The sequence below is a fragment of the Maniola hyperantus genome, chromosome 8 (genome assembly GCF_902806685.2).
Source record: "Maniola hyperantus chromosome 8, iAphHyp1.2, whole genome shotgun sequence".
Taxonomy (NCBI): Eukaryota; Metazoa; Arthropoda; class Insecta; order Lepidoptera; family Nymphalidae; genus Maniola; species Maniola hyperantus.
The window spans coordinates 2,424,181-2,449,457 of NC_048543.1; the positions used below are offsets into that span (position 1 = coordinate 2,424,181).

A 25,277-nucleotide genomic window follows, 5' to 3' on the forward strand; every position below is an offset into this window, starting at 1 on the left:
CTGCAAAGGTAGCGAGGAATTCAAAGGCTCGAGCACAAATAAATTTGCAGCCGTGCGAAACACACAACTTTTCATGTCACTACAGCGAGGAAAACGCTAGATGCAGGATGCTTGATACAAGAGGCGCCAGTACCGTGGAGATAAGAAGTTTCTATTATTAATAGGGCGCAAATAGTAGGTACTTATAAGGGTCGCAAGCCAGACCGAGAGGGAGGTTCTTATTCGATCAGATTCTAAAGTTTTTTCGGGTGTGTTCAGTATTCAAATTAAAAATTGTCAGAACAAAAAAATATTACTCAATAAAGCTGAAAATAATGGTAGAAGTATTATGCTTAATTTAATTTAATAACAATATAAATAATGTGATCCAACGGGTTACTTAATAAGTACTTGTACCTATTTGTAGTAAAGACTGTAAGGACGAATCGCGTTTCTGAACGTTTCATTATGTGGTACCTATAGTTTTTTCATTTCACGAGGGCGAGTGGCTCATGCTTGTGTTTAAGTCGTATCGGTATTTAAGTAAGGTACACTGTGTGCGTTTGCCGGCGCTTGCTCGCGACTGATTGGTCCGACATGCACGCACACTTACGCAAGGCTCGTTTAAACGACGTTACCACAAGTAAAGTTCACTCGCCTTCGTGAACTGCAAGAACTGTTTTTTAATAGAAAGAAAAAATATGTGTTTACCACGGAATATTTCTACCTAAGTATTTCATTTCTGAGAAGAACAAACTATAATAAAACTGGCCAAGTGCGAGTCAGACTCGCGCACCGAGAGTTCCGTACCTACTACAGTCGCATATTCGACATTTTGTACGATAAATCAAAAACTATTGTGCATAAAAATAAATAAAAATTTTGAAATTTACAGGTGAAGACCTTTCATATGATACCCCACTTGGTATAGTTTACTTTGAAAATTTTGAACAATTTTAATTTTTTTTTGTAGTTTTGTAATGTAGCCACAAATTCAGTTTTCGGATTTTTCCTTTACTTGTGCTATAAGATCAGACCTACTTACCTGCCAAATTTCGTAATTCTAGGCCAACGGGAAGTACCCTATAGGTTTTCTTGACAGACACAACAGACGGACAGACAGACAACGTAGTGATCCTATAAGCGTTCCCTTTTTCCTTTTGAGGTTCGGAACCCTTAAAACGTTTTTTCCTAATCGCTCCCTAGTCCCTAGTCTATTGTGCGAACAGTCTAATTGCGAAATATTTTTAATTCGGATTTTATTTAGTAATTGTCTAATGAAGTAATTACTATCATTGCGGTTACGAAAGTACAGTAGCGGCACTTTAATCGATTTCAAACAATGAGCGGTCGGTAATTAGAATTAACTACCTACTAATTATTAGGGTTCCGTACCTTAAAAGGAAAAAAGGAACCCTTATAGGATCACTTTGTTTTCTGTCTGTCTGTCGTGTCCACAGAATACATTTACTCCAGGAGTCGTGGTCGTGTCTGTCAAGAAAACTTATAGGGTACTTCCCGTTGACCTAGAATCATGAAATTTGGTAGGTAGATAGGTCTTATAGCAGAAGTAAAGGGAAAAATCCGAAAACCGTGAATTTGTGATTACATTACCAAAAAAATTTTTTTTTTAAAGAACAAAAATTAGTAGGTATTTAAAATTTTCAAAGTAAGATAACTATACCAAAAATTGGGGTATTTTATGAAAGGGCTTTAACATTACATCTTAAATCAGATTTTATTTATTTTTATGCATAATAGTTTTTGATTTATCGTGCAAAATGTCTGAAAAGTAAGACTATGGTACGGAGCCCTCGGCGCGCGAGCCTGTCTCGCACTTGGCCAGTTTTATTATACCCAGTTTGCTCTTCTCAGTAATGAAATACTTAGGTAGAAATATTCTGTGGTAATAGTATCTGCTTGAGCCTTGAGCCGTGATAGCCTAGTGGTTAAGACGTCTGCCTTCTATTCGGGAGGCTGGGGGTTCAACCCGGGCACGCACCTCTAAATTTTCGGAGTTATATAGGTATGTGCATTTTAAGCAGTTAAATATCACTTGCTTTAACGGTGAAGGGAACCATCCATACTTAATATTATAAATGCGAAAGTGTGTGTCTGTCTGTCTGCTAGCTTTTCACGGTCCAACGCAATTCAACCAATTTTGATGATATTTGGTACAGAGTTAACTTACATCCCGGGGAAGGATATAGTATAGACTACTTTTTATCCCGGAAAATAGAGTTCCCACGGGATTTTTAAAAACCTAAATCCACGCGGACGAAGTCGCGGGCATCATCTAGTTTATGTAAGGCAATATTTTTTAAGTAAATAAATCAAGCAAAGCATCTGCTGTATTATTTTGAAAAAGTAAAAATCGTTATCGTCTAAACTGGTTTCTAAAACCATCGCAAATTTTAATAACCCTAATGTTTACTTTTAACTCAATAGATAAAAATTATTATAGCAAAAGAGGGTAGGTAATAAATACAGAAGTAAAACCAACCAAGCCGAATAAAAATTAATCGTTTATTGAAAGATCTTTAATACTTTAATCTTTATAGACCTATCTGTATTTTGTTGTATTTTTATTTAAATGAATCTACTACCTATTTCGCAAAGGTGTTTAGTCGTGTAGAACTCCACGACACAAATGTTTTAAAAACATTACAACATTCAATAAAATACTTAAACATATAACACAGTTATAACAAGTAAGCTTTACCTAAAAAGCAAATAATATTATGTACAATAACATTTCGTCGTTTGATTTATAAGAATACTTAACTTTAGTATAGCTTTTATAATATTATGAAAATTCGTATTTATTTATTTTAAAATGGTTCTTTAATAGGGATAAATTCTATCGTGCTGTCCGAGGGTGGCCCGAAACTGGGCAATCCCCTTTGTAAATTTAAAATTCATTTTCCTTCCTTTTTTAGTAATGGTAAAAAGAAAAAGATGCAGTTACTCTAGTTTACGAAAAAAAATATTGACGCCACGTCTTATGTATTTAAATTTCATTAACCCTTCAATCATAAACCATATTCCAATGGCAAATTCAGCTGGATCAGTGGCGTTATAAGACCAAGGAATGTGACAATTAGGTTTCTACTCTTCTTCTTAAAGACAGACAAAAGGTTGGCCGTGTGACATGGATGGATTATGAAGTATGGTCGATACAATACAGAATGCTCTTGTTGTGTCACCACTGAGTAGAAATCTTCTTTGTTTATTCTGTGAAAAAGAAAAAATATAGGTATGTATATTTAGAAGAAATAACTTCTATTATATATAATATCTGTCCCGGGTTTACTCATGTGTTTAGTGACGTTAGCCCGACTAGTTTCGAACCCATCCGGGGTCCTTTTTCAAGGGAATCAGTTCGTACACGCGTCGCGATTGTGACTGCCTAACAATTGTGATTGTGGGCTAACGTCGACTAAACACGTGAGTAAAGCCGGGACAGATATTATATATAATGGAAACCACTCATGTCATGTTGGGACCATTGCTTTGCTTGCTTTATTCCTTAGAGCTTAGGGTTTATTATTGTGTGATTTGCAATGGTGCCAAATATAACGTCAGGGGAAAAGTTATAGCGAACGGACTGTACAAAGCCGAAATGTCATCCTATAGGCTGATGTACATTACTTTCGGCCGCGTACTGTAATAGACTAATATCAATTTATACAATATCCATACTACCATTTCACCTTGAACCTTTGACTTGTCCTCGTATGTGCCTCGTACATTTGTGATCTTAAAACAAGTGGTTCAATCTTATGTTGCAACACATACACAAGCCCGGCTAAGGTCTGTACTAATAAATATTATAAAATATAGGGAAGTGTGTCTGTTTAACTCTTTTATGCCTCAACTATTTAACTGATTACAATGAAATTTGGCATGGAGATAACTTGCGTCTTGTACCTTGTAGGCAGGTAGATAAGTTGCTTTCTTATATATTACTAGCTGCCCCGGCGAACTTTGTACCGCCTACCAGTCGAATATTTTTCAGGTCATTTTATAAATTTTTCTCTCCGCAAGAACCATCCTCGTACTTCAAGGAATATTATAAAAAAGAATTAGCGAAATCGGTTCAGCTGTTCTCGAGATTTGCGATCAGCAACACATTTAGCGATTCATTTTATATATAGAGATAACTCTTAGTCTATATTCATAGCATCAACTAATAGCTTACTTCATTAACGATTTTTCTCTAACTTCGTCCAAAGTCAACAGCTTCCCTGAGCAGTCCCAAACATTGAAACTGAAAGATGGGACACCATAGCTCAAGTTGTAGAATATGACGTACTCTGCGCGATACATAAACACTTTCCCAGTTTCATCTCGATGACTGACGAACTCCGCCTTTTTAATATGCGTGTGCAATAATTCGTTGTCGTTCTGGTAAATAGTCCAGCTGTCCAAAAACTTGTTTGATAATTCAATGAAATCCCTCGCTGCATATACGAACTCTTCTGGCGTTATACCTGTGGCCTGCGAACTCGATGACATGATCATTGCTTGGAATCCTTACCACATCTTCACTTCACAATATTGCTATGGTGACTTACACAGCATAATAAGTACACAGACCACAAAATTTAGTATTTCTAACTTTCTAATCATAAATCAATACCGAAGCGTAGTGATTACGGTCTCTTTGTACCGAAGGCAAAGCACACAAATCACAGATTAATAGGACCTACTTATGCAACATGGAACCAATCCACACACATGCCAAAATTGAGATAAGTATACAGAAAGCTTTTAAAATGCACCTTCTATCAACCCTGTAAAAATCAAAATGATCTGACAATTCTAACATAGTAAAACATTTCTATGACAAAGTTATCAGTCCACATTTTAACAGTTGTTCAATAAACTAACAAGATCCATGTCCCATGGTAACCTGACAATCTAAGAAATCATTGAATTTTTATTTTTTTCATAAAGACCCATACCACATGGTCCCTTTTTATAAATCAATTATGCAGAACCATGCGGGTTGGTTCTTGTTTGCAATAAAAATATGTCATAGTTCTATATTTTTACAAAGACTCACATTACTTGGTCCCTTGTTGATATAAATCAATATTTACAACATCTAAGAAAACATGTCCTTTGAATCTGTGTTGTTTAATAAATTTCTTGAAAAAAATTATTTTTTAAAGTAAGTGATACCTAGTTACATTATTGTGATTCGCTAGTTTTTCTAAATTCAATTCAATTTTTCCCAAAATAACTACATTTTGAGTGGTAATTTTGTTTTGGTATGAATATGGCAACTTAATCTAATTTAATGGTAGATAAGTAGGTAATATTACAAAGGCAACACTGTGCTTTAAAGCAGATTAGATCAGCTCGTTGTGTGATTTGTAAATTAATTTACTATTTCCAACAATGAAGAGAGAATAAATATCAGGAGACAAACTATGATTTCTAGCTGCCGCCACTTAATTTTTTTTATTTAGCTTTGACCCTTACCACCTTAGAGTAAAACTTAGCACAGATATTCCTTGAGTTATTCTAACATTAAGAAATATACGTCTATTAGGTCTTTTCGTCACCTATACCCCAAAAGTCAGTCAGTGCATCATATCGGTTATGACTTACGGTGCCGAAACATGGACACTGACAGCCAGGCTAGTCCACAAATTCCAAATCGCTCGAAGCATTTGAAGAGAAAAGTTCGAAAAGAAGTAATTCGCCATAGAACTAAAGCACATATAATAGATAATATGGCTCTTGAGGCTAGCACAATGAAGTAGCAGTGGGCTTGTCAGAAAACTGCTCAACCAAAGACTGTTGATAGCTGCTGAAATCGTAAGCTCCCCAGTGGCGACTTGGAAACTTGGAAAACGTATATCGGGACGCCCTATACGAGTATGGAGCACCCCCTGTGTGTGGAGCGATGACATTCAGAGAGTGGCTACCATCAAATGAATGCAAAAAGTTTAAGATAGAAGAGGCCTGTGTCCAACAGCAGATGCAACTATAAAAAGACGATGACTTTAAGCGTTTAACGTAGTTGTAGCGAATTTATAAACGAAATTTGCGATACGCACTTTCCAAGTATAAGATATCGCACTACACCGATGATACTACCTTGTTTGCACCAGTGCTCGTCATATGGAAGAGCTACTTCTCAAAATGAAGTGTGTTAGTCTTAAGAGTTCAGATTAAAAATAAACCGCAGTAAATCTATGACGATGGTTGTAGACCGCACCAACAATAACTCGCCCGAAGTTACTCAAACTCTGAACTGGGAGGTTGTCCTATCCTGCATTTCTTGGTGCTTTAATCTCGAACAATGATGGTTGTGTAAAAGAAGTGAAGCGACTATGGCGATAGCAAGAACTGCAATAGAAAGGCTGAGGAAAATATGGAAAAACAGAAAGAAACATCACAAAAGCTACGAAGATCCGGCTTGTTTGGACATTTGTTTTTCTAATTTTTATACGCTGCGAAGATGTGAACTCTGCGACTGATTGAGAAGAAGATTGACGCTCTGGAGATGTCGTGCTGGAGGCGAAGAGTCTCATTGAACGAATTTCGCACCAATGACGTCTCGATACTCCAAGAACTGGGCATTAAACAACGTCTTTTGGCGCTAGTGCAAAGTCGCATGTTCTTCGGACATGTCTCCCGGCATTAGAGTGACTCCATTGAGCGTCTTGTAGTGCATGGCAAGGTGGAAGGTATCAGAGGGCGAGGAAGGTCACTTAAGCGATGGCCCGACCAGATTAAGTCCGCTGTGGGTGGTCTCGTGCACGAATGTACCAGACTATCAGCCAGAAGGCGACAAGTGGCGAATGCTCTTGAGGCGTAAAACATCACTTCGTGAAAACGTCACTTCGTGATGACCACAGCCACTCTGCCAAGAATATTACGACGGAGCAGAAGAATATACGTGCAATCTAACCATTTTAGCCATCCTACCTGTATTAGCCTAACTTTGTGAGAAGTCTCTATTATTATTAAAAGAAAAGCTGACTGACTGACTGATCTATCACCACACAACTCAAACCACTGGACGGATCAGCTGAAATTTGGCATGTAGACAGCTATTATGACATCCGCTAAGAAAGGTTTTTGAAATTTAAAATAGGGGTTTGAGATTAGTGCAGTCCACGCGGACGTAGTCACGGGCACAAATGATAACTCATTCATGATTTTTATTTCATTTCAACAATAATTAATAGATAATGTGCGTTTTTTTAATTTTTACTATAAAATTATGGCAATGTAACAAGGAACCAACCCACACACAGGTAATTTTCTACAAGGAACCATGACTTCTTTTTTATATTATTATGAAAACTGTTAATATTTTTCATCAATATTATATTTGTATAGATAGTATAAACTATTTCCTACAATATTGTGAATAAACTTTATTCAAAATAACAAACATATCAAACGTACACAAAATTTTCACTTAAACGGCTTTTTCTCAAAACTATCATCGTGTGGGTTGATTCCATGTCGCATAAGTAGGTCCAATAGGGATAGACTAGACCAATGCAAGACCAATGTAAACAAAGATTTTTTTGTAAACAAAGTTTTTTTTACAAATAAAATCTTTGTTAACATAAAAGTTAAGACCACAGACCAGTAATCCGGAGAAAGGGACTTTCATAAAAAACCGAATAAATCGAAAATGTATGAACTGGATTACATGCTTCAACACCAACATTATAGCACTAAGACAGAAAGACAGTACTGCCAACACAACCAAACAAGTACCTCAGACTAAGAATAAGGAGATTTGTCAAACGCGTATACGCGTATGACGTTTGACGCGTTTACAAAAAAAGGGACAAAACAACAAAAGAAAATATAATACTTACGTACGAAAGGTTATGTTTCATAATTTGTGTTCGCTACAACTTTTACACAGCAATGCAACATAAATGGCTTCTACACACCTTCAATACTACATTTAAAATTACTATCACAGAGGTTTGTTGGGCACAAACTACAACGTGCCCAACAAAAAAAAACTAAACTATGACAAAGACAGAAAACTGTGTTTATGTCTCTATCACTCTTCAGAGCTTTTTTATACACTTAGCTTGCTCTAACAAGGTATTATTATTTTAATGTCAAATCTACCTTGATTCTTAATCTGAGAGCTCTACTAACGGTTCATTCCTGCTTTTGGATTTCCGACGGACTTTTTAAGACCACAGAGTATATTTTTATACTAGTTATATTCTTTTTAGAATAACCGAATTTGAGTTATTGTTCTGTGGTTGCTGCTTGTGTCCATTTCAGTAATTCATTTCATACAAAAATTTTGCTATACGAAAGTTTCGGCCTGCCCAGTGCCCACAGAGAGCTGCCATGCGGCTGTGCCGTTGTAGTTTTTGCCCTTTTGTTTCTGGTCGGTGGCTGTGCCCAGCTGTGCCTGACTCAACTCAAATCTTCAAAGTATAATCAGCACAGACCAATAACATATAGATAATCAGAGCGCAAGAGTAATTTGTAATTTGATTGAGAATTGAGATAAAAATTAGTTATCGTGTACGGGTAAGTGTTAACACACAAGTGTATAATTTTAAGCGAGTTATAGGCATTGTTATCATGATCCAAGTTATTTGTGTAGTTATCTAAATGATTTAACTACATATTTAATTGTTTGCCAATATAATAAGTTGAATATAAAATATAAATACAAAAGTTTTCGTGTTTCGTCCAGCATCTTTGATCGTTGTGGTTCGCTTAAATCTTAAGGAGTGTTTATAGTAAAACTTAGGTATAATCCTTTTACAGATAAAATATGGATACATTAAAGAAGAACTGGTTTTCGGAGTCGTGTGAGCTGTGGCCAGGGAGTACATTCTCGTTTGAAGTGAAGGAGGTGCTGCATGATGAGCGGTCAGACTTCCAGCTGATCCAGGTGTACGACACTCCCAGCCTGGGTCGCGTGCTGGTGCTGGATGGCATCATACAGTGCACGCAGAAAGACGAATTCTCTTACCAGGTAATTGTTATCATTGTAATATGTACGAATTGACAGTTTAAACGTAGCATGTTCATATTAGCTGTAACATAAAAATGCAACTCCTCAATATATCGAAGTAGGTTGCCTGCACATCGGATTGAAAGAGAGGTGATGCAAAATTATGTAGGTTAGGTAGTTAAGCAATAAGATTTAAACAATAGTATGTAAGATTTATTTATTGTTATTGTTAGTCCATAAGCGAGAGTAGATCATAAGTCGGCTCTCAATAAACATCTTTCACCGTTGCCGCATTTAATTATTACCATACGGCCACAACATATCTCATGGCGACCCTTGCCAGTCGGTGCATGCCTAATCTAAGTGCGTGCACCGGCTGGGCACCGATCAAGATGAAGACTACACAATTTTCAAAAGAATATTATCAAGATTCAAGACTCAATTAGAACAAAAAGAAGAAAATAATTCCACGTCCTATATTAAAAATCAAGAAACACTAACATCAAGAAATAAGCCAAAAAAAATGAATCGCTTATGAACAGAAGACATCTCAAGCTTCATTGATCGGCCCAGCATCATCGTGCGTCCAGGGTTATCCCGGCCAAAACTAGGAGGTGTCCAGGGTATTCCCGGCCCAGTTCGAGGAGTCCAGGGTTTTCCCGGCCCATTAAGATGCAGTAAAGAAGAGGCGCAGACTCCAGACCTCCGGACCTGATGACCAAAACCTGTCCTGATGACGACGGCGACTACACGGCGGTCACGAAATTGACTATTGAAATGCGTCGCTAACAGTTAAAGTAAGTGCAATTTATCTCTCGTAATGGGCAAATAGGTAAAATGTGTAGCAATTGTAATTTTTTTTTCTTGGGTAGATAATTAAATTTTGTACGTAGGTATAGGTTAGGTGAATATTGGTTTTTTATAATAAATGATACTTCCTCCACTATCTACTAATAAGTTCCGTTCGTGCTTTATTTGTAAGATTTTATATAGTGTGTAGGATAGTTTAAACTAATAATAGATAATAATTAATAAATGAATAAGTAGGTAGGTACTTACTTCTTTCGTAAATATTAATAATTCAGAGAATTATAACGGTGTCATCGCGTGGTCAACGACACACGCGTACCCATAGGGGTGCAACTCCAGAACATTAAAAAATCGCAAATTGAAATTCGCTTGTGGTGCCATCTAAGCGCGAGTACGGCTAAACAAATAGATAACAGTTAATAAAAGACGTAAATAGATGGCGGGCACATTGTTGTAATTTTAAATTACAAACATTTGGACAGCCACAGTCACCGTCAGTGGTGCCAGATTAGGCGAATTACCGCCATTTAGGCTACCTCGGCGGGCCAATCGGCGCCCAAAAATCCCGATTGGCTACCAGTAACCATTTAGGCTACCAGTAGGGCGATTGTCTAAAACCGGTATCAATCATTATTACAATCTCAATTGTTCTGATTGGCTGAATTTGTGCAATCCTTGTTGCAACAATGCATTGTAGCCAATAGTGAGCGAGCATTAACCAATCAGAGATGATTGTGATCGTAACATTGTAGCTGTCAAACAACCGCGGTAGGGCCCCTGGAAGATAGAAACGGGCGATTTTAGGCTACTCAGCAGGCAAAATCCTAAAACAAATTCCTAAAGGCCGGCAACGCATCGGCGGCTCCTCTGGTGCTGCAAATGTTCATGGGCGGCGGTAATCACTTAACATCAGGTGACCCGCCTGCTCGCTTGCTCGCTATATCTATTAAAAAAAAAAAAAACGGGCGAATTCAATTGGTAAATATCTGGCAACCCTGGTCACCGTTGAAGTTCAAAACTTTTCATGTTTTCGTGTATTGTTGTTTGTGCGGTTCTAAATATTTCTATTTCTGATAAATTTATCTGACCCTGCTTTGTTTACTGGACTCTGTGTTTCCTTTAACCACCTCGATAACTACCTAAGGATTGATTTACGGACTCGATTCATGCCTGAACGATTGACCACGGCTACGGATTACGGACTTGTTTTTGCTTTGTGAAAAGATTTTCTGTCGATAGATTTGTGCAGGGAAAATGCCACGGAGATCTCGATGTGTGTTCGGATGTGAGCAATTCGGTAAGTTTAAAATCAGCTCACTTGTAATCTAACACAAATCTCTTAAACGAGTCAAACTCTATGCTCCATTAGTACATTAGGTATTTTATCATGATACTAAATAATTCCTGCGATTTCGTCCACGTGGATATCATCCAAAAAACCATTTTAGAAATCCCGTGAGAAGTCCAATTTTCCGTGATAAAAGTAGCCTACAACCGTCTCCGATGCAAGCTATCTCTTCACCAAATAGATGATGCCCGCCACTTTGTCTACGTTGGTTTAGCGTTTTAAAGAATCCCATGGGAACTGTTTGATTTTCCGAGGCAAAAGTAGCCTATGTCCTTACCTGGATGCAAGCTTCTCTGTACCTTCTAACTTTTATCATAAACGGTTACACAAATTGACTGTGAAAAGCTAGCAGACAGACAGCCTGACATACTTTTGCATTTATAATATTGGTAAGGATTATTGACTACTAATTCTGTACATTTTTTGTTTTGTAATTAAGTGTAGGTACGTAGGTACAACATTAGATATTATTTTGAACTTTAATGACTATGGTTTTTTTATATTTTACTAGCTGCCCCAGCGAACGTCTTACCGCCTAGTCGATTTCGGGCAATTCCATAAAAACCATCCTCGTACTTCAAGGAATATTATAAAAAAAGAATTAGCGAAATCGGTTCAGCTGTTCTCGAAATTTGCGCTTAGCAACACATTCAGTGATTCATTTTTATATATATATTATAGAGATTAAGTAAATAAGTACAATAAGTATAGATAATACAATAATATATTGCATATTTTATGTTACTACTTTTTCAGATGTTTTGCATCACTTTCCAAAACCTGGCCACTCCTCTTTGAAACGATTTCAACAATGGAAAGAGATAGTAGGACAAGATTTAGAAAGCAAGACTGATGATGAAATATATACGAATTATCGAATTTGCAATCACCACTTTGAAGATCGTTTTTTATACCATCACAGTAAAAGACTAGCAAAGACAGCATTTCCTTCTCTTAACCTTGGTGAGTTTTATTTATTAGTTATTACAGTAGAGAGGATTTTGAGAAATTACATTGATTGACATGTCAATAATAGGTCAAAGCACAGATTGTAGAAGCTTGAAAACACTGGCCAAGTGTGGGTCAGACTTGTGCACAGAGGGTCCCATACTTCAGTCGTATTTTTCGACGTTTTGCACGATAAATCAAGAACTGCTATGTAGAAAATAACTGGCCAAGTGCGAGTTGGACACAGCACATAGGGTTCTGTAATACACAAGAGTAAAACAGATCACTTTTCTTAACAAGCCGCAAAACTGTAGAGGTTTATTGTTAATATCAAAAAAATCGACTTGGCAGCGCTACGGGATACCCCACTTGGTATCAAATGTAATAAGTACAAATGTTTCTATGGAATCTTCAAAACTGAAATCTCCTAATGAAGTTGCAGACAGAAACTAACTATGTATAACTAATAATTATAACATAAACACTTCTTCTAAAACTCTATTTTGCATATTTCAGGTGCCATTGATTCAAGTCTAGATGCTAATACAATAAATCAACCAGAAAGTTCTACACATAATCAATCGGTCGCTCAAAGTACCCCATCTGTGGTTCACAACATCCAAGCAGGATATTCTCAAACTCAGATTCAGAAAAAAATAATTACTAGTAAGTTGTGGCCATAAACAACAAATAATACACATACACACATACACACTGGGAGGTTACCTGGCTGGCACCCCACTAGACCTAGGTCTACTTAATTGTTATTACTTGTTTTTATCTGTATTATAAGTATTTTTTGTGTTCCTTATATGTAATTTAATATGTAATAATATCCAATAAATTTAATTTAATTTAATTAAATAAGAGATAAAAAATCTTTACTGTTAACAAGATTTTAACAAGAATAGAGTATTGAAAATTGTCTAATAGTTAATGTATACTTAATAAAAACACCTTTTTTTTTTCAGGAAAAGCTGGTCAAAGACATGTGAATCTCAAAGTTCAGAAATTGTTAAGGAAAATAGTTAATTTGAAAAATAAATTATTCGAACAAAGAAACCAAGTAAAGATAGCAAAAAAAATGTCAAAAACAAAATTATTTAACAAGGTTCTAAAATACTTACCTATGCCTGCTCAAACACTTGTAAAAATGCAATTAACACAGCATAACAAAAAAAGCCGTGGAAGAAGATTTAATCATGCAGAAAAATTAATGTCACTCTCGATATATAAGAAAAGTCCAAAAGGCTATAACTTTTTGAGAAAAATGTTAACTTTGCCATCAAAACGAACATTACTGGATGTCCTTAAACAAATAACAATTAAACCAGGCTTAAACCCTGCGATAATTAAACTTTTGAAAAATGCGGCAGACAAATTGGGGATGGAGCAACGATTATGTGTATTAATCTTTGATGAAATGTCTTTGTCTCCATCCCTACATTTCAATACAGCATTCGATCAAGTAATCGGATTTGAAGATTTTGGGGGAAATGAAATTACAGAGAATATTGCTGACCATGTTTTGGTATTCATGATAAAGGGGCTAAAAGCTAAGTTCAAACAGCCAATTTGCTATTTGTTTTGCAAAAGTGCCACAAAGGCAGTAATATTAAAAAGGTGTATTAAAAACATAATTACACAAATTAATCAAACAGGATTGGCTGTCGTCTCAACTGTCTGTGATCAATCTACAATTAACAACAAAGTTATAAATGAGCTGATAAAAGAGACTAAAGTAGATTGTCTTAGATTAGGCAACGAGCCTAGGGATAGTAGTTTTGCTGTAGAAAATAATAATATATTCCCCTTATTTGATCCCCCACATTTGTTAAAAGGAATACGAAACAATTTACTGACAAAAGAATTAAGATTCACACAGGAGGACGAAGTAAAGACTGCTAAATGGATACATTTAAAGCTTCTGTTAGATATTGATGCAGGAGAAGATGACTTACGAATGTGCAACAAGTTAACAGAAGCTCATGTACTCATAGAGAAAATTCCGAAGATGAAAGTAAAACATGCTGCACAAGTTTTTAGTCAGCGTGTATCAGGAGCGCTACGATTTTGTGCAAGTAAGTACTGTTAATGTTCTGAAACTTTTAAAGACCTGATATTTGAAGACCTTCTTCACTTTAGAATTAATTCATCAGACTTTGGTACTACTTGACTAGCAAGGACTAATCTTATTCTCAATAATTATTTATTAGCAACATATATGGCGCTATTTTACATCTGTAATGTGATGATAGTGCAACTTTAAAACATCCACAACTCCATACTAATATTATAAATGGTTGACGCCAGCTCACTATTGGCTACAATGCATTGTTGCAACAAGAATCGCACAAATTCAGCCAATCACAACAACTGAGATTGTAATAATGATTGATGCCGGTTTTATGAAATCGACCCACAGCCCACCCAATTTTGACGTTTGGTATACAAATAACTTCTTAGGGAAGGACACTACTTTTTTCTCTGAAAATCATAGAGTTCATAGATTTAAGAAACCTAAATCCACGCGGGTGAAGTCGCGAGCATCAGCTACAAATCCATGTAAATGTGGCCTGACATTTATGTATAAAAAAATATATTTAAGTATTTATTTAAGTATTTAATTTTTAATCTTTTTTCTTTTTCAGAAAATAATTTACTACCACAAGAGTGTGCTGACACAGCCGACTTGCTGCTATTATTTGATCGTCTTTTTGACTCCTTTAATGGAGGGTCTTATAAAAAGACCCATAAATATATAAAAATTGTTTGAAAATGAACTCTGACCATTTTAAATTATGGGATGAAAGTGTGCCAATATTAAAATCAATGCGATTTAAGATGGAAACAAAAAAAAAAGATGGAACAGTAAGTATTCGTTATGAACAGGTTCCATCAATTAAAAATTGGATCCACAATATTAAAGTTATGAAAGAATTGTGGCTATATCTAAATGAAAAACATAATGTAACTAGTTTGTTAACGCGCTGTTTTAACCAAGATCCTGTGGAAAACTTTTTCTCCTCTGTGAGGAGCCACGGGGCTAGAAACACAAACCCTACCTGCCAGCAGTTTGAAAGTATTTACAAAACATTACTTGTAAATAATTTAAATTCAAGTCACTCATTAGGGGCTAACTGTGAGGAAGATCCTAACAAAATGTTACAAAATTTAGATTGTCTTTTGATAGAAAATGACATCAAAGAGCCCCCGATGAGCAATGAGCCAATGGATACAGATCTAAGTATAGAAAATTTGGCAGATAGTAGTTCAGAAATTGGAGACAAATTAATAATCTCTGAAACTAAAAAGTATGTGACAGGGTTTGTCATAAAAAAGCTAAAAAGGAATGTGTGTAAATCTTGTATAAAATGCAATAATGAATTGTGTGACACCACCCCACCTCAAGCAGATGAATACATACATTCTATCGATATCACAAGGAGATCTCTTTACCGACCCTCGCGTAACTTTTCAAATTGTGTGAGAAATATAATAAAAATAGTAAAAAGCATGTTAAAAAATGATCCTGGGAAAAGTGGCAAAAGTCAAATGATAAAATTATTAGTTGATCAGAGTACAAGTTTTGATTTTTTAACATGTGATACACACAAAGTCAATTTGAAAAATTATATAATAAATTTTGTGATCAAATTGATTATTCACAGCTGGTGCAATAATGTAAATAAAATTTTAAAAGGTAAAAATTCAGATACTGAAAATGATAGCATAAAAATTCAGGCGTTGAGATATTATCAAACACATAAAGGTAAATAATCTATTTTATGCAATCTAATGAAATCAGTAGTTGAATTACAGACTTCGTTTGATAAAACTAGCTTATGCTCGCGACTTTGTCCGCGTGGACTTCACAAGTTTCAACCCCCTATTTCACCCCCTTAGGGGTTGAATTTTCAAAAACCCTTTCTTAGCGGATGCCTACTTCAAAATAGCTATCTGCATGCCAAATTTCAGCCCGATCCGTCCAGTAATTTGAGCTGTGCGTTGATAGGTCAGTCAGTCAGTCAGTCACCCTTTCCTTTTATATATTTAGATAAGGGGAATCATTCAAGCTTCTGTCAACTATTGCACATTCGTAAGTCATCTTCTGCATCAATATCTAACAGAAGCTATATCCGTTTGGCAGTCTTTACTAAATTGTTTTCTTTAGTAAATTGTTTTGTATTCCTTTTAACAAATATGGGGGATTAAATTGTTAATTGTAGATTGATCACAGACTCTTGCCAATCCTGTGTGATTAATTTGTGTAATTATGTTTTTAATATTACTGCCTTTGTGGCACTAGTCAAATATAATATAATCTATATATAAAAGGAAAAGGTGACTGACTGACTGACTGACTGACTGATCTATCAACGCACAGCTCAAACTACTGGACGGATCACGCTGAAATTCGGCATGCAGATAGCTATTATAACGTAGGCGTCCGCTAAGAAAGGATTTTTCAAAATTCAACCCCTGAAGGGATAAAATAGGGGTTTGAAGTTTGTATGAAACTCTGTCAGTTTTGAAGTGTCTATAAAGTTTTGTAGTTAATATTTTTGCAATTTGCAGTATGACATATTTTATTAAGCTCATATGTTAAAATCTCATTGTTAAAGATCAACTCTAAGTGTGTGAAACAGGGGTTCAAAATTTGTGTAGTCCACGCGAACGAAATCGCGGGCATAAGCTAGTAAACATAAATTCCCATCAATAAAATCAATCTAGTAGATTGGTTTTATTGATTACTTGATTTAGTATAATTTATGTTTATTATTTTACAGTTTATTTACAGGGAATTTTATTTAATATAATTTATGTTAATTTTTTTTATTTTTAATATTACAATAAAACTTAAAGCTAGCTTTATGTTAATTATCTTTGGCTCATATAACAATTATTTTATTGTTTTCTGACTACACAAATACACCAATTGTGGTAATAATTTGAAAATTATTAAAAGTAAATAACCGAAAATGTTAAATTTGAATAGTAATTATTTCACAATCTTGCGGGTCTTGAATTTGGGTATGTATTTTATAGTGTTTACATACACTTCGTATTGTTTTCTATTCTATTGTATTTTATGTATCTACCTAGTTACGAATTTATGATAATAAATATTTACAAAACCTTAAAACCTTTTTCTTTCTATAATATAGTTATAATTAAGTAGCTCAAAGAGTCATAGTCTTGTAATATATATTTTTAAACATGTTTTAAACAAACGTTAAAGGAATTATTAATGTTTATTTAAAACGTGTTCCAAAAATATAAAATATTCTAGTAAAGTACATTTAAATAGCATTTAAATTTTCGCGCTCTCGCACGCCTAGCGCGCTTTTAGTGCCCTCTTGATGTGAGTACACGCGTAACTTTGAAAAAGAAATCTAGAGTCGCACATCTATTTCTAGTATATAGTAGATAATCTATGCGCGTACCCGAACATTTTGTATTGTTATACGAGACAATGGTTTTGCTCGAGATGCAATTTGCAAATACAACGAAATGAATATGAAATAAAGAGAATTTTTTCCCCTACAGACGTTTTTCGTCTAGTTTCGTGCAAGTTTTGACGATATAAGACTATACCCGGCTTTGACAAGTTAGGACTCTGCAAACCAAAGGCTTGATCACCCTTCGGCTGTAGAAGTGCTATAGGTATAAAATATACAATTTTTTTTTTAGATTGAGACATACTGACGTAGGAAGATGATTGTTATTTATTTGTTTAAACGCGATGTTTTGCGCATATTTAGTACCTCCTCATTCAACTATATATTTGTCTAGACTCTTGATCATTATCTACCGCGCTGGTGTTAGTGAAAGACCTAGAATTTTTATGAAAAGTTGAATGTTATTGAAATACTTATTGAAAGAAATAAGTTTGATGAAGACTATAAGTCTTATGAAAAATGCTTGCAAGCATGTTATGTTAAATATTTATTAGGAGAGAGTACGCGCCGCGTTTGTTGATTTGTTTATTTGTTTATTTATTTGTATTATGTGAAGAAGTAACTTGAAAGGAAGATGAAGACTAGGAGAGATTTATTTTGACTGTCCAGGAAATATAAATACCTGAGATGTTTACTTAATAATAGGTCTTACGACGATGCTAAAACGACAGCTGTATACTTATGATGACGACTATTTGATAGGTTATAGAATCTTTTGAAGTCGATTTGTGAAATCGATACCTCAGCTTATACATATCTAATACCTATGATGCTATTTTGAGATTATTTTATTACATATGATGGGATTTTTCGAAACTTTTGTAAAAGTTAAATCCTTGACTGCACTTAATAGATTACGATTTTTCTATTTATAAGTAAGGTTGAAAGTATGCCCATACGAAGTAAGAGATAAGATAAATTGCACTTTAAGCACAGGAAGTAACTAAAAAAAATGTTTCCTTACATAATTTAATTTTATTTAGCATTAGATTTTATTTTTGTGATTGTCATCATCTTTTCTTCTGATTCGATGTAGCGTCTAACATTTTTTTTCTTTTAAGGGGAGGGGTAACCGCATACATTTTCAGGGGAGTTGTAATATGTACGAATTGACAGTTTAAACGTAGCATGTTCATATTAGCTGTAACATAAAAATGCAACTCCTCAATATATCGAAGTAGGTTGCCTGCACATCGGATTGAAAGAGAGGTGATGCAAAATTATGTAGGTTAGGTAGTTAAGCAATAAGATTTAAACAATAGTATGTAAGATTTATTTATTGTTATTGTTAGTCCATAAGCGAGAGTAGATCATAAGTCGGCTCTCAATAAACATCTTTCACCGTTGCCGCATTTAATTATTACCATACGGCCACAACATATCTCATCATCCATTCCATACTAATATTATAAATGTGAAAGTGTGTCTGTCTGTCTGCTAGCTTTTAATATAAGAAAAAGATACAGATACTCTAAATTTAACTAGTTTATTGTTAAAAATACTCTAAGTTTAGTTTAGAGAAAGACATCAGAATCAACGCTAACGTCTAATAAGCACTATTTTGTAGGAAGACTGATAACGTTATCTTCTCTGTTGTTATAGGAGATGATATCATTCCTGCCACTGTGCTGCCACCGCAACCCAGAGAAAGTGCTGATAGTGGGCGGGGGGGACGGCGGCGTCGCGCGGGACGTCGCCAAACACCCCCAAGTCAAGGAGATTGTACAGGTACACAAAATTCATCCTATATAGATTTTTTTAGGGGGTTCTGTACGTTAAAAGAAAAAAGAAACTCTTATAGAATCACTCTGTTGTGTCTGTCTGTCAAGAAAACCTGCAGGGCCAGTTGACCTAGGATCATGAAATTTGGTAGGTTGGAAAAAATTCCGAAAACCGTGAATTTGTGATCACATTACAAAAAAAATTCAAATGTGTTCACGAAAAGTAATTAATTTACAAAAAATATTTATATAGTATGCGACAGGTCGGGATGGCAATCGGGGTATGAGGTAGATGGACGCCCCGCACACCCACGCGGGTTAGCGCGGGGGCTGTGGGGGTCTGCGGGGCGTCCCCACCCCGATGGCGATCTCGACCTGTCGCGTACTAAAGATGGCGCTGTCCGTCATTACCTTGCAGTGTTGTGTGTTCATAAAAGCCGTGCGTTTTGACTTTGGTATGTTCTGTCTTACTCAAACGAACTTTATACACCTTTTAATATGAATATAAAAAATCTAACATGTATCTAAGGTATAAGTCCCGCAAATTGCTATTTCGCTGGAACCATGTCTCATTAACAACGAAATGACGTCATTTAGACGTCAGCCGAAATAAAAATCGAGAAAAGGTACGTAGTGCCCCGTCCTTTAGTTTCGCTCGTCTTGGCGGGGCACTGCCGTGCCCCCTGATATACCATCAGCTCGAAACTTCAGTCTAGTGCTGACGTCACGAAAATGGCGGCCCCGCACATTAACAATTTGCGGGACTTAAAAGTATAATAATAGTATCAATGGTAAGACCTAACGTTTTCATTTTGTTGTGCAGCCTTTCTTGGATATTTTGATCAGGTAATTCACAATACATCTTTACCTATATGGCAAAGCTGGTCTTGCTCCATACAAAATCATATAACAAAAGCTATATCTGCCGCGCAGCGTCGCTAAAGTAAGCACCCACCATCAATTAATGTAAATGTACATGAAAGTAAATAAATAAATCTGAATCTGAAGTGGGCTTTGTTTCATACAAATTCATACAAACTATATTTGCCGCACCGCGTCGCGCAGCGTCGCTGAAGTACGCTTTGTTCCATACGAACTCATATGAACTATTATTAAGGGAGCCCAAGAGGCTAAATAGAGAGTTACTCGAGTGTCGTGGGGACAGAGATAACGCTCTACGAAGCCGAAATTAGCCGACTGTCTCTTCTAAAGATCAATGTTCATCACTTTTGGCCGCGTACTGTATTTTGCCTTAATCTGACGCGCTCGAGTAAATCCCAAAATCCCCGCTTGGCCCCCCTACCATATATTTGACGTGCCACCTCGCGCAGCGCAGCGTCAGTGCGTTTGGACCTTTAGAGCTAGACCATAGACAGTCAATGGCGTCGATTCTGATGTCTTTCTCTAAACTTTTCTTTTTAATATTGCTAAAAAAGAATGGAAAAGGATTTTTTTAAATCAAAGACTTTAAATTGTAGTACTACTCTACATTTAAACACTTTTATCAACTATTAAAAATGAGTTATTAAACCACAATGATAAAAATTATCATTTATTTACATTACACAAATATTCTTTTACCATACAAGTTTGATAATAAGGAACCTTATCTTGACATGTGGTTAGGAAAAGGTCAATTAGATAACAGTATTGAACATTGGTAGAATGGTAACGATAACTATCTTTGCTGTAGCTGTGATAGCCTATTGGTTAGGACGTCCGCCTTCTAATCGGAGGTCGGGGGTTCGATCTCTAACTTTTCCGAGTTAGGTGCGTTTTAAGTAATTAAATATCACTTGCTTTAACGGTGAAGGAAAACATCGTGAGGAAACCTCTAATCTTTGATATACTTACTTGTTAATAAAATTGTATTGTATAGAATTTTATAATTTCTAAATTTCTGGTTTGGTCTGGTGGGCGCTTCGGCCGTGGTTAGTTACCACCCTACCGGCAAAGCCGTGCCGCCAAGCGATTTAGCGTTCCGGTAGAAACCAAAGTTAGCCCGCTTCCGTCTTAGACTGCATTATCACTTACCACTAGATGAGATTGCAGACAAGAGCAAACTTGTATCTGAATTAATGAATATAACCCCTGATCTCCCGATTAGGAGGCGGATGTCTTAACCACTAGGCTATCATAGCTATTTGCACATTATGTGACGTAAAACATTGATTTAATTTCAGGTAGAAATCGACGCAAAAGTCATCGAAGTATCAAAAAAGTACCTCTCATTCATGGCCGTGGGCTTCGACAGCAAAAAGCTTACACTACATGTGGGGGACGGATTCGAATTCATGAAAAACCACAGCAAAGAGTTTGACGTCATCATAACCGACAGCAGCGACCCCGTCGGCCCAGCGGTCAACCTATTCCAAGAAAACTACTTCGCCTTAATGAAAAGCGCCTTAAAACCAAATGGCATCGTTTGTTCCCAAGCGGGCACATATTGGGACAATATGGAATTAGTCAAAAATACCCTCAGATTCTGTAGGAACCAGTTCCCCGTAGCTGCGTACGCGTCTACGTCCGTACCGACATATCCTTGCGGTCAAATCGGTTTCGTCATCGGTTCCTTAGATGCAAATGTCGACCTTAAGAACCCGGTGACACGGTTCACTCTTGAACAAATAAAGAATATGGACTTGAAATATTACAATACGGATATTCATAAAGCGGCGTTTGCGCTGCCCGCGTTCGTAAGTTATGAAATCGATGCGTAGATATGCGTATAGTCTTATGTCATTATTTTATAACGGTTTCATATACATTCCGAATCGTATTGTTAATAAGACGAAATATATATCAGGTTGACGCCGCGGGCGGCAGCTTCCCTAGGAAAGCACCTCATACAGCCATATTAAAAGTTTTACTAATCTAAACCTACACATCGGACAAAACACTTTAGGAATTCCTTCACGGTCACTGCTATTTGTTTATGGAACGAGCTTCCCTCGCAAATCCATTGTGCTGAATCCCTTAATAAATTTAAAATTGACGTCAAAGATCATTACCTATCTCTTTGCTATCATCAGTAACGGCATAGTTTATTATTTAAATCTATATGTGTATATATATCTATGTAGTCTTATGTATGTCTATTATATTTTATTTGTATGTATTAGTGTATTAATAATATGTATTCTACATTCTTTTTATATGGTTTAGTTTATTTACCTATTGGTATTTAGGTTTATTTTACACCACCTCCCGTTGTCCATTTGTTCGTTTTTTCCCTAGCGTTAAGGTTGTCTGGAAGAGATCGCTATTTAGCGATAAGACCGCCTTTTTGTACCTACTTATTAAGATTTCTTTTTGTAACCTGTCATTTGTGTTTCTGTGGTGCAATAAAGTATATACATACATACATACTAACTAACTTCGAAAGAACGAGGAATCGTCTCATTGTATAGTTAGTTGGCGATTATACTATTTATGTAAACGAGTGAAGAACATCACGTCTTGACACTTTGCTATATTAAAGAAGAGGCCGTTTTGGTCACTACAAGATAATTTTAGTAGGGATAATTAGGTAGGCCAGGTTATGGAACTCTACATGATCGCGCGCGCCCCTTCGTAACCCCGCGCCCCTAGGCATGTGCCTAGTTTGTCAGGGATAATCTGCCTCTGCTGTTTGGGATTTTGACTATAACATTGATCTTTATATTAGATGCGAAATTGCTATAAATAGCAACAAAAGGTCGATCCACACTAACACAGAGCAGAAGCGACGACGAATTAGTACAATGCCGTCTCGCATTTTTGTGATGTATGCTATGTAATTATGTTAATTATGTGTATTTCGTCTTATTAAAAACAATTATTAATACGTCCTTAGGTACTTAAATGTGCATTTAAGTTTTCGATATATTATGAAGAAATCTATATACTCGAATTTAGGTTTAAGTGTTTTTAATTATTATCAATAGAATAATAATAATAATAATTATTATATATTATAATTATAATTAATAAATAAAAAAGAAATTCAGACTGATAATGGGCGATATTAAAATATAATACGTACCTACCTAATATAATATACCTAATATAATAAAATAATATACCTAATACATTCCACTTTATGTATCTAATCTACCTCCATGTATAACGCCTGGATGACGATATCGATTATCGATATATGTAATATAACGCGTAAAAATTTAATTTCTACGCGCCATTTTAACTTTATGCGTCGAATTCCATGTCAAAAGTACGATTTTAGTTCTTATTTTAAAGGTGAACGGTACTTTTGATTATGATCCATAGAGTTAAAATGGCGCGTGAGGAGTCATTTTGTACATACCTCTGAGTTTGGTTGCTTTCAATAAATAAAAATACGAATCAAACTACGTTTGTATAAAGCGTGTTCGGAATACACTTTTCTTAAGGTGCAAACACATTAAGCAGACGCAACGTGTTAATTAAGTATTGTATAATGCGATCAGACCGGCCAGAGTTCTTTGGAAAACGTTATCTAAGTGAAGCTGTGATAGCTTAGTGGTTAGGACGGCCGCCTTCTAATCGGAGGTCGGGGGTTCGACCCCGGGCACGCGCCTATAACTTTTCGGAGTTATGTGCGTTTTAAGTAATTAAATATCACTTGCTTCAACGGTGAAGGAAAACATCGTGAGGAAACCTGCATGCCTGAGAGTTCTCCATAATGTTCTCAAAGGTGTGTGAAGTCTACCAATCCGCACGTGGCCAGCGTGGTAGACTATGGCCAAAACCCTTCTCACTCTGAGACGAGACCTGTGCTCTGTAGTGAGCCGGCGATGGGTTGGTCATGATGATGAGATATGACATACAGTTCTTTGCAATTCTACATTTCGGTCAAATAGTCAGGTTTGAATTATTATATAGGTACAAACTTGACTATCTCGCGACTCTCGTGTTAAGCTACAGACATATTGCCGTGTTGTAAGTTGTAACGCAATCTGGCGCACACCTCGAGCTTCAGACTACATATAAAATGTATGGAACCTCTTTGAGGACTCTGGTTGCCTCCTGTCACGTCATCAAGCACCACAGTAATGTGTTCGCGCCTCTAAAAATAAACTTCGCATTAAAAAAAATCGAAACACTTGCATACTAAAATGTATTGCGAGGTGTGTCGATTTTTTTGATGGGAACTAAGTATATTACATGCTTCCATGCTTTCGCATGCATTATAAAGAAATAGCAATAAGCTACTATGTGATAAACAAATTGAGATATAGGTATTTTTGTATAGGTATGTAGCTAATGTTGATGTATATTTTTATTCTTATTCAATGTTAAATCGGGGACAGTAAAGTTTATTTTTTATACAATCAGTGTTTTTGTTTATATAAGTTTATCCTGGCTGATGGGGTGATAAACTGTATCCCGCAAAATATGAGTTCCCGGGATCTTAACCACGCGGACGAAATAGGCGATCTTATATCCTTGTTGGAACATGTTGTTACTATGAAAGTAACATGTTCTAACAAACATTTGCGTCTAAAGACGTCTACTATTGACAGGAATGTGGGCACCTATGTTCGTTGAAACATGTTAAGGTATGATTCCGAACCACGCAGCACGCAGCAATCCTGCCGCAACAGTGCTGTCGCACTACTGGTCCCCATACAATCTCTATAAGCTTATATGTGATTACATTCCGAGCTAGGCAGCAATGAAGCGGAACATTGCTGCTTAGCTCGGAATGCAATCTCATATAAGCTTATAGAGATTGTATGGGGAGCAGTAGTGCCGCGACAGCACTGTTGCGGCAGCACTGCTTCGTGCAGCGTGGTTCGGAATTATACCTTTACTATGAAGCACCCCATCTAGTGAAATATTTTATATCGCTGATAGCAGTTCCGTCCACGTTGGTAACCAGCTACGAAATAGATTTAGACTTCGTCTTTTCGTAACTGGTCATTAATCTATACTATAATATTATAAAGAGGTAATGTCGTTAAGTTTGTTTGTAGGTGGTAATCTCTGGAACTACTGAACCGATTTTGAAAATTCTTTCACCAATACAAAACTACATTATTCCTGATTGACATAGGCTA

At 36.1% G+C, this 25,277-nt stretch overlaps 2 protein-coding genes across 2 annotated transcripts; one reads left to right on the forward strand and one right to left on the reverse strand.

Annotated features, from left to right (window-relative positions):
• Positions 1-2,485: 2,485 nt before the first annotated feature.
• Atg10 (Autophagy-related 10) lies at positions 2,486-4,666 on the reverse strand. The gene is made up of 2 exons (XM_034970823.2): positions 4,181-4,666; positions 2,486-3,213 (listed from the first exon to the last, which is right to left on the reverse strand). The coding sequence occupies exons 1-2, from the start codon at positions 4,501-4,503 to the stop codon at positions 3,012-3,014; spliced, it is 525 nt and encodes a 174-aa protein (XP_034826714.1). The 5' UTR covers positions 4,504-4,666; the 3' UTR covers positions 2,486-3,011.
• Positions 4,667-8,330: 3,664 nt separating this feature from the next.
• On the forward strand, positions 8,331-24,548 carry SpdS (Spermidine Synthase). The gene is made up of 4 exons (XM_034971452.2): positions 8,331-8,517; positions 8,761-8,971; positions 19,121-19,246; positions 21,423-24,548. Exons 2-4 carry the CDS (start codon positions 8,768-8,770, stop codon positions 21,957-21,959), a joined length of 867 nt encoding a protein of 288 aa, XP_034827343.1. The 5' UTR covers positions 8,331-8,517; positions 8,761-8,767; the 3' UTR covers positions 21,960-24,548.
• Positions 24,549-25,277: the final 729 nt, after the last annotated feature.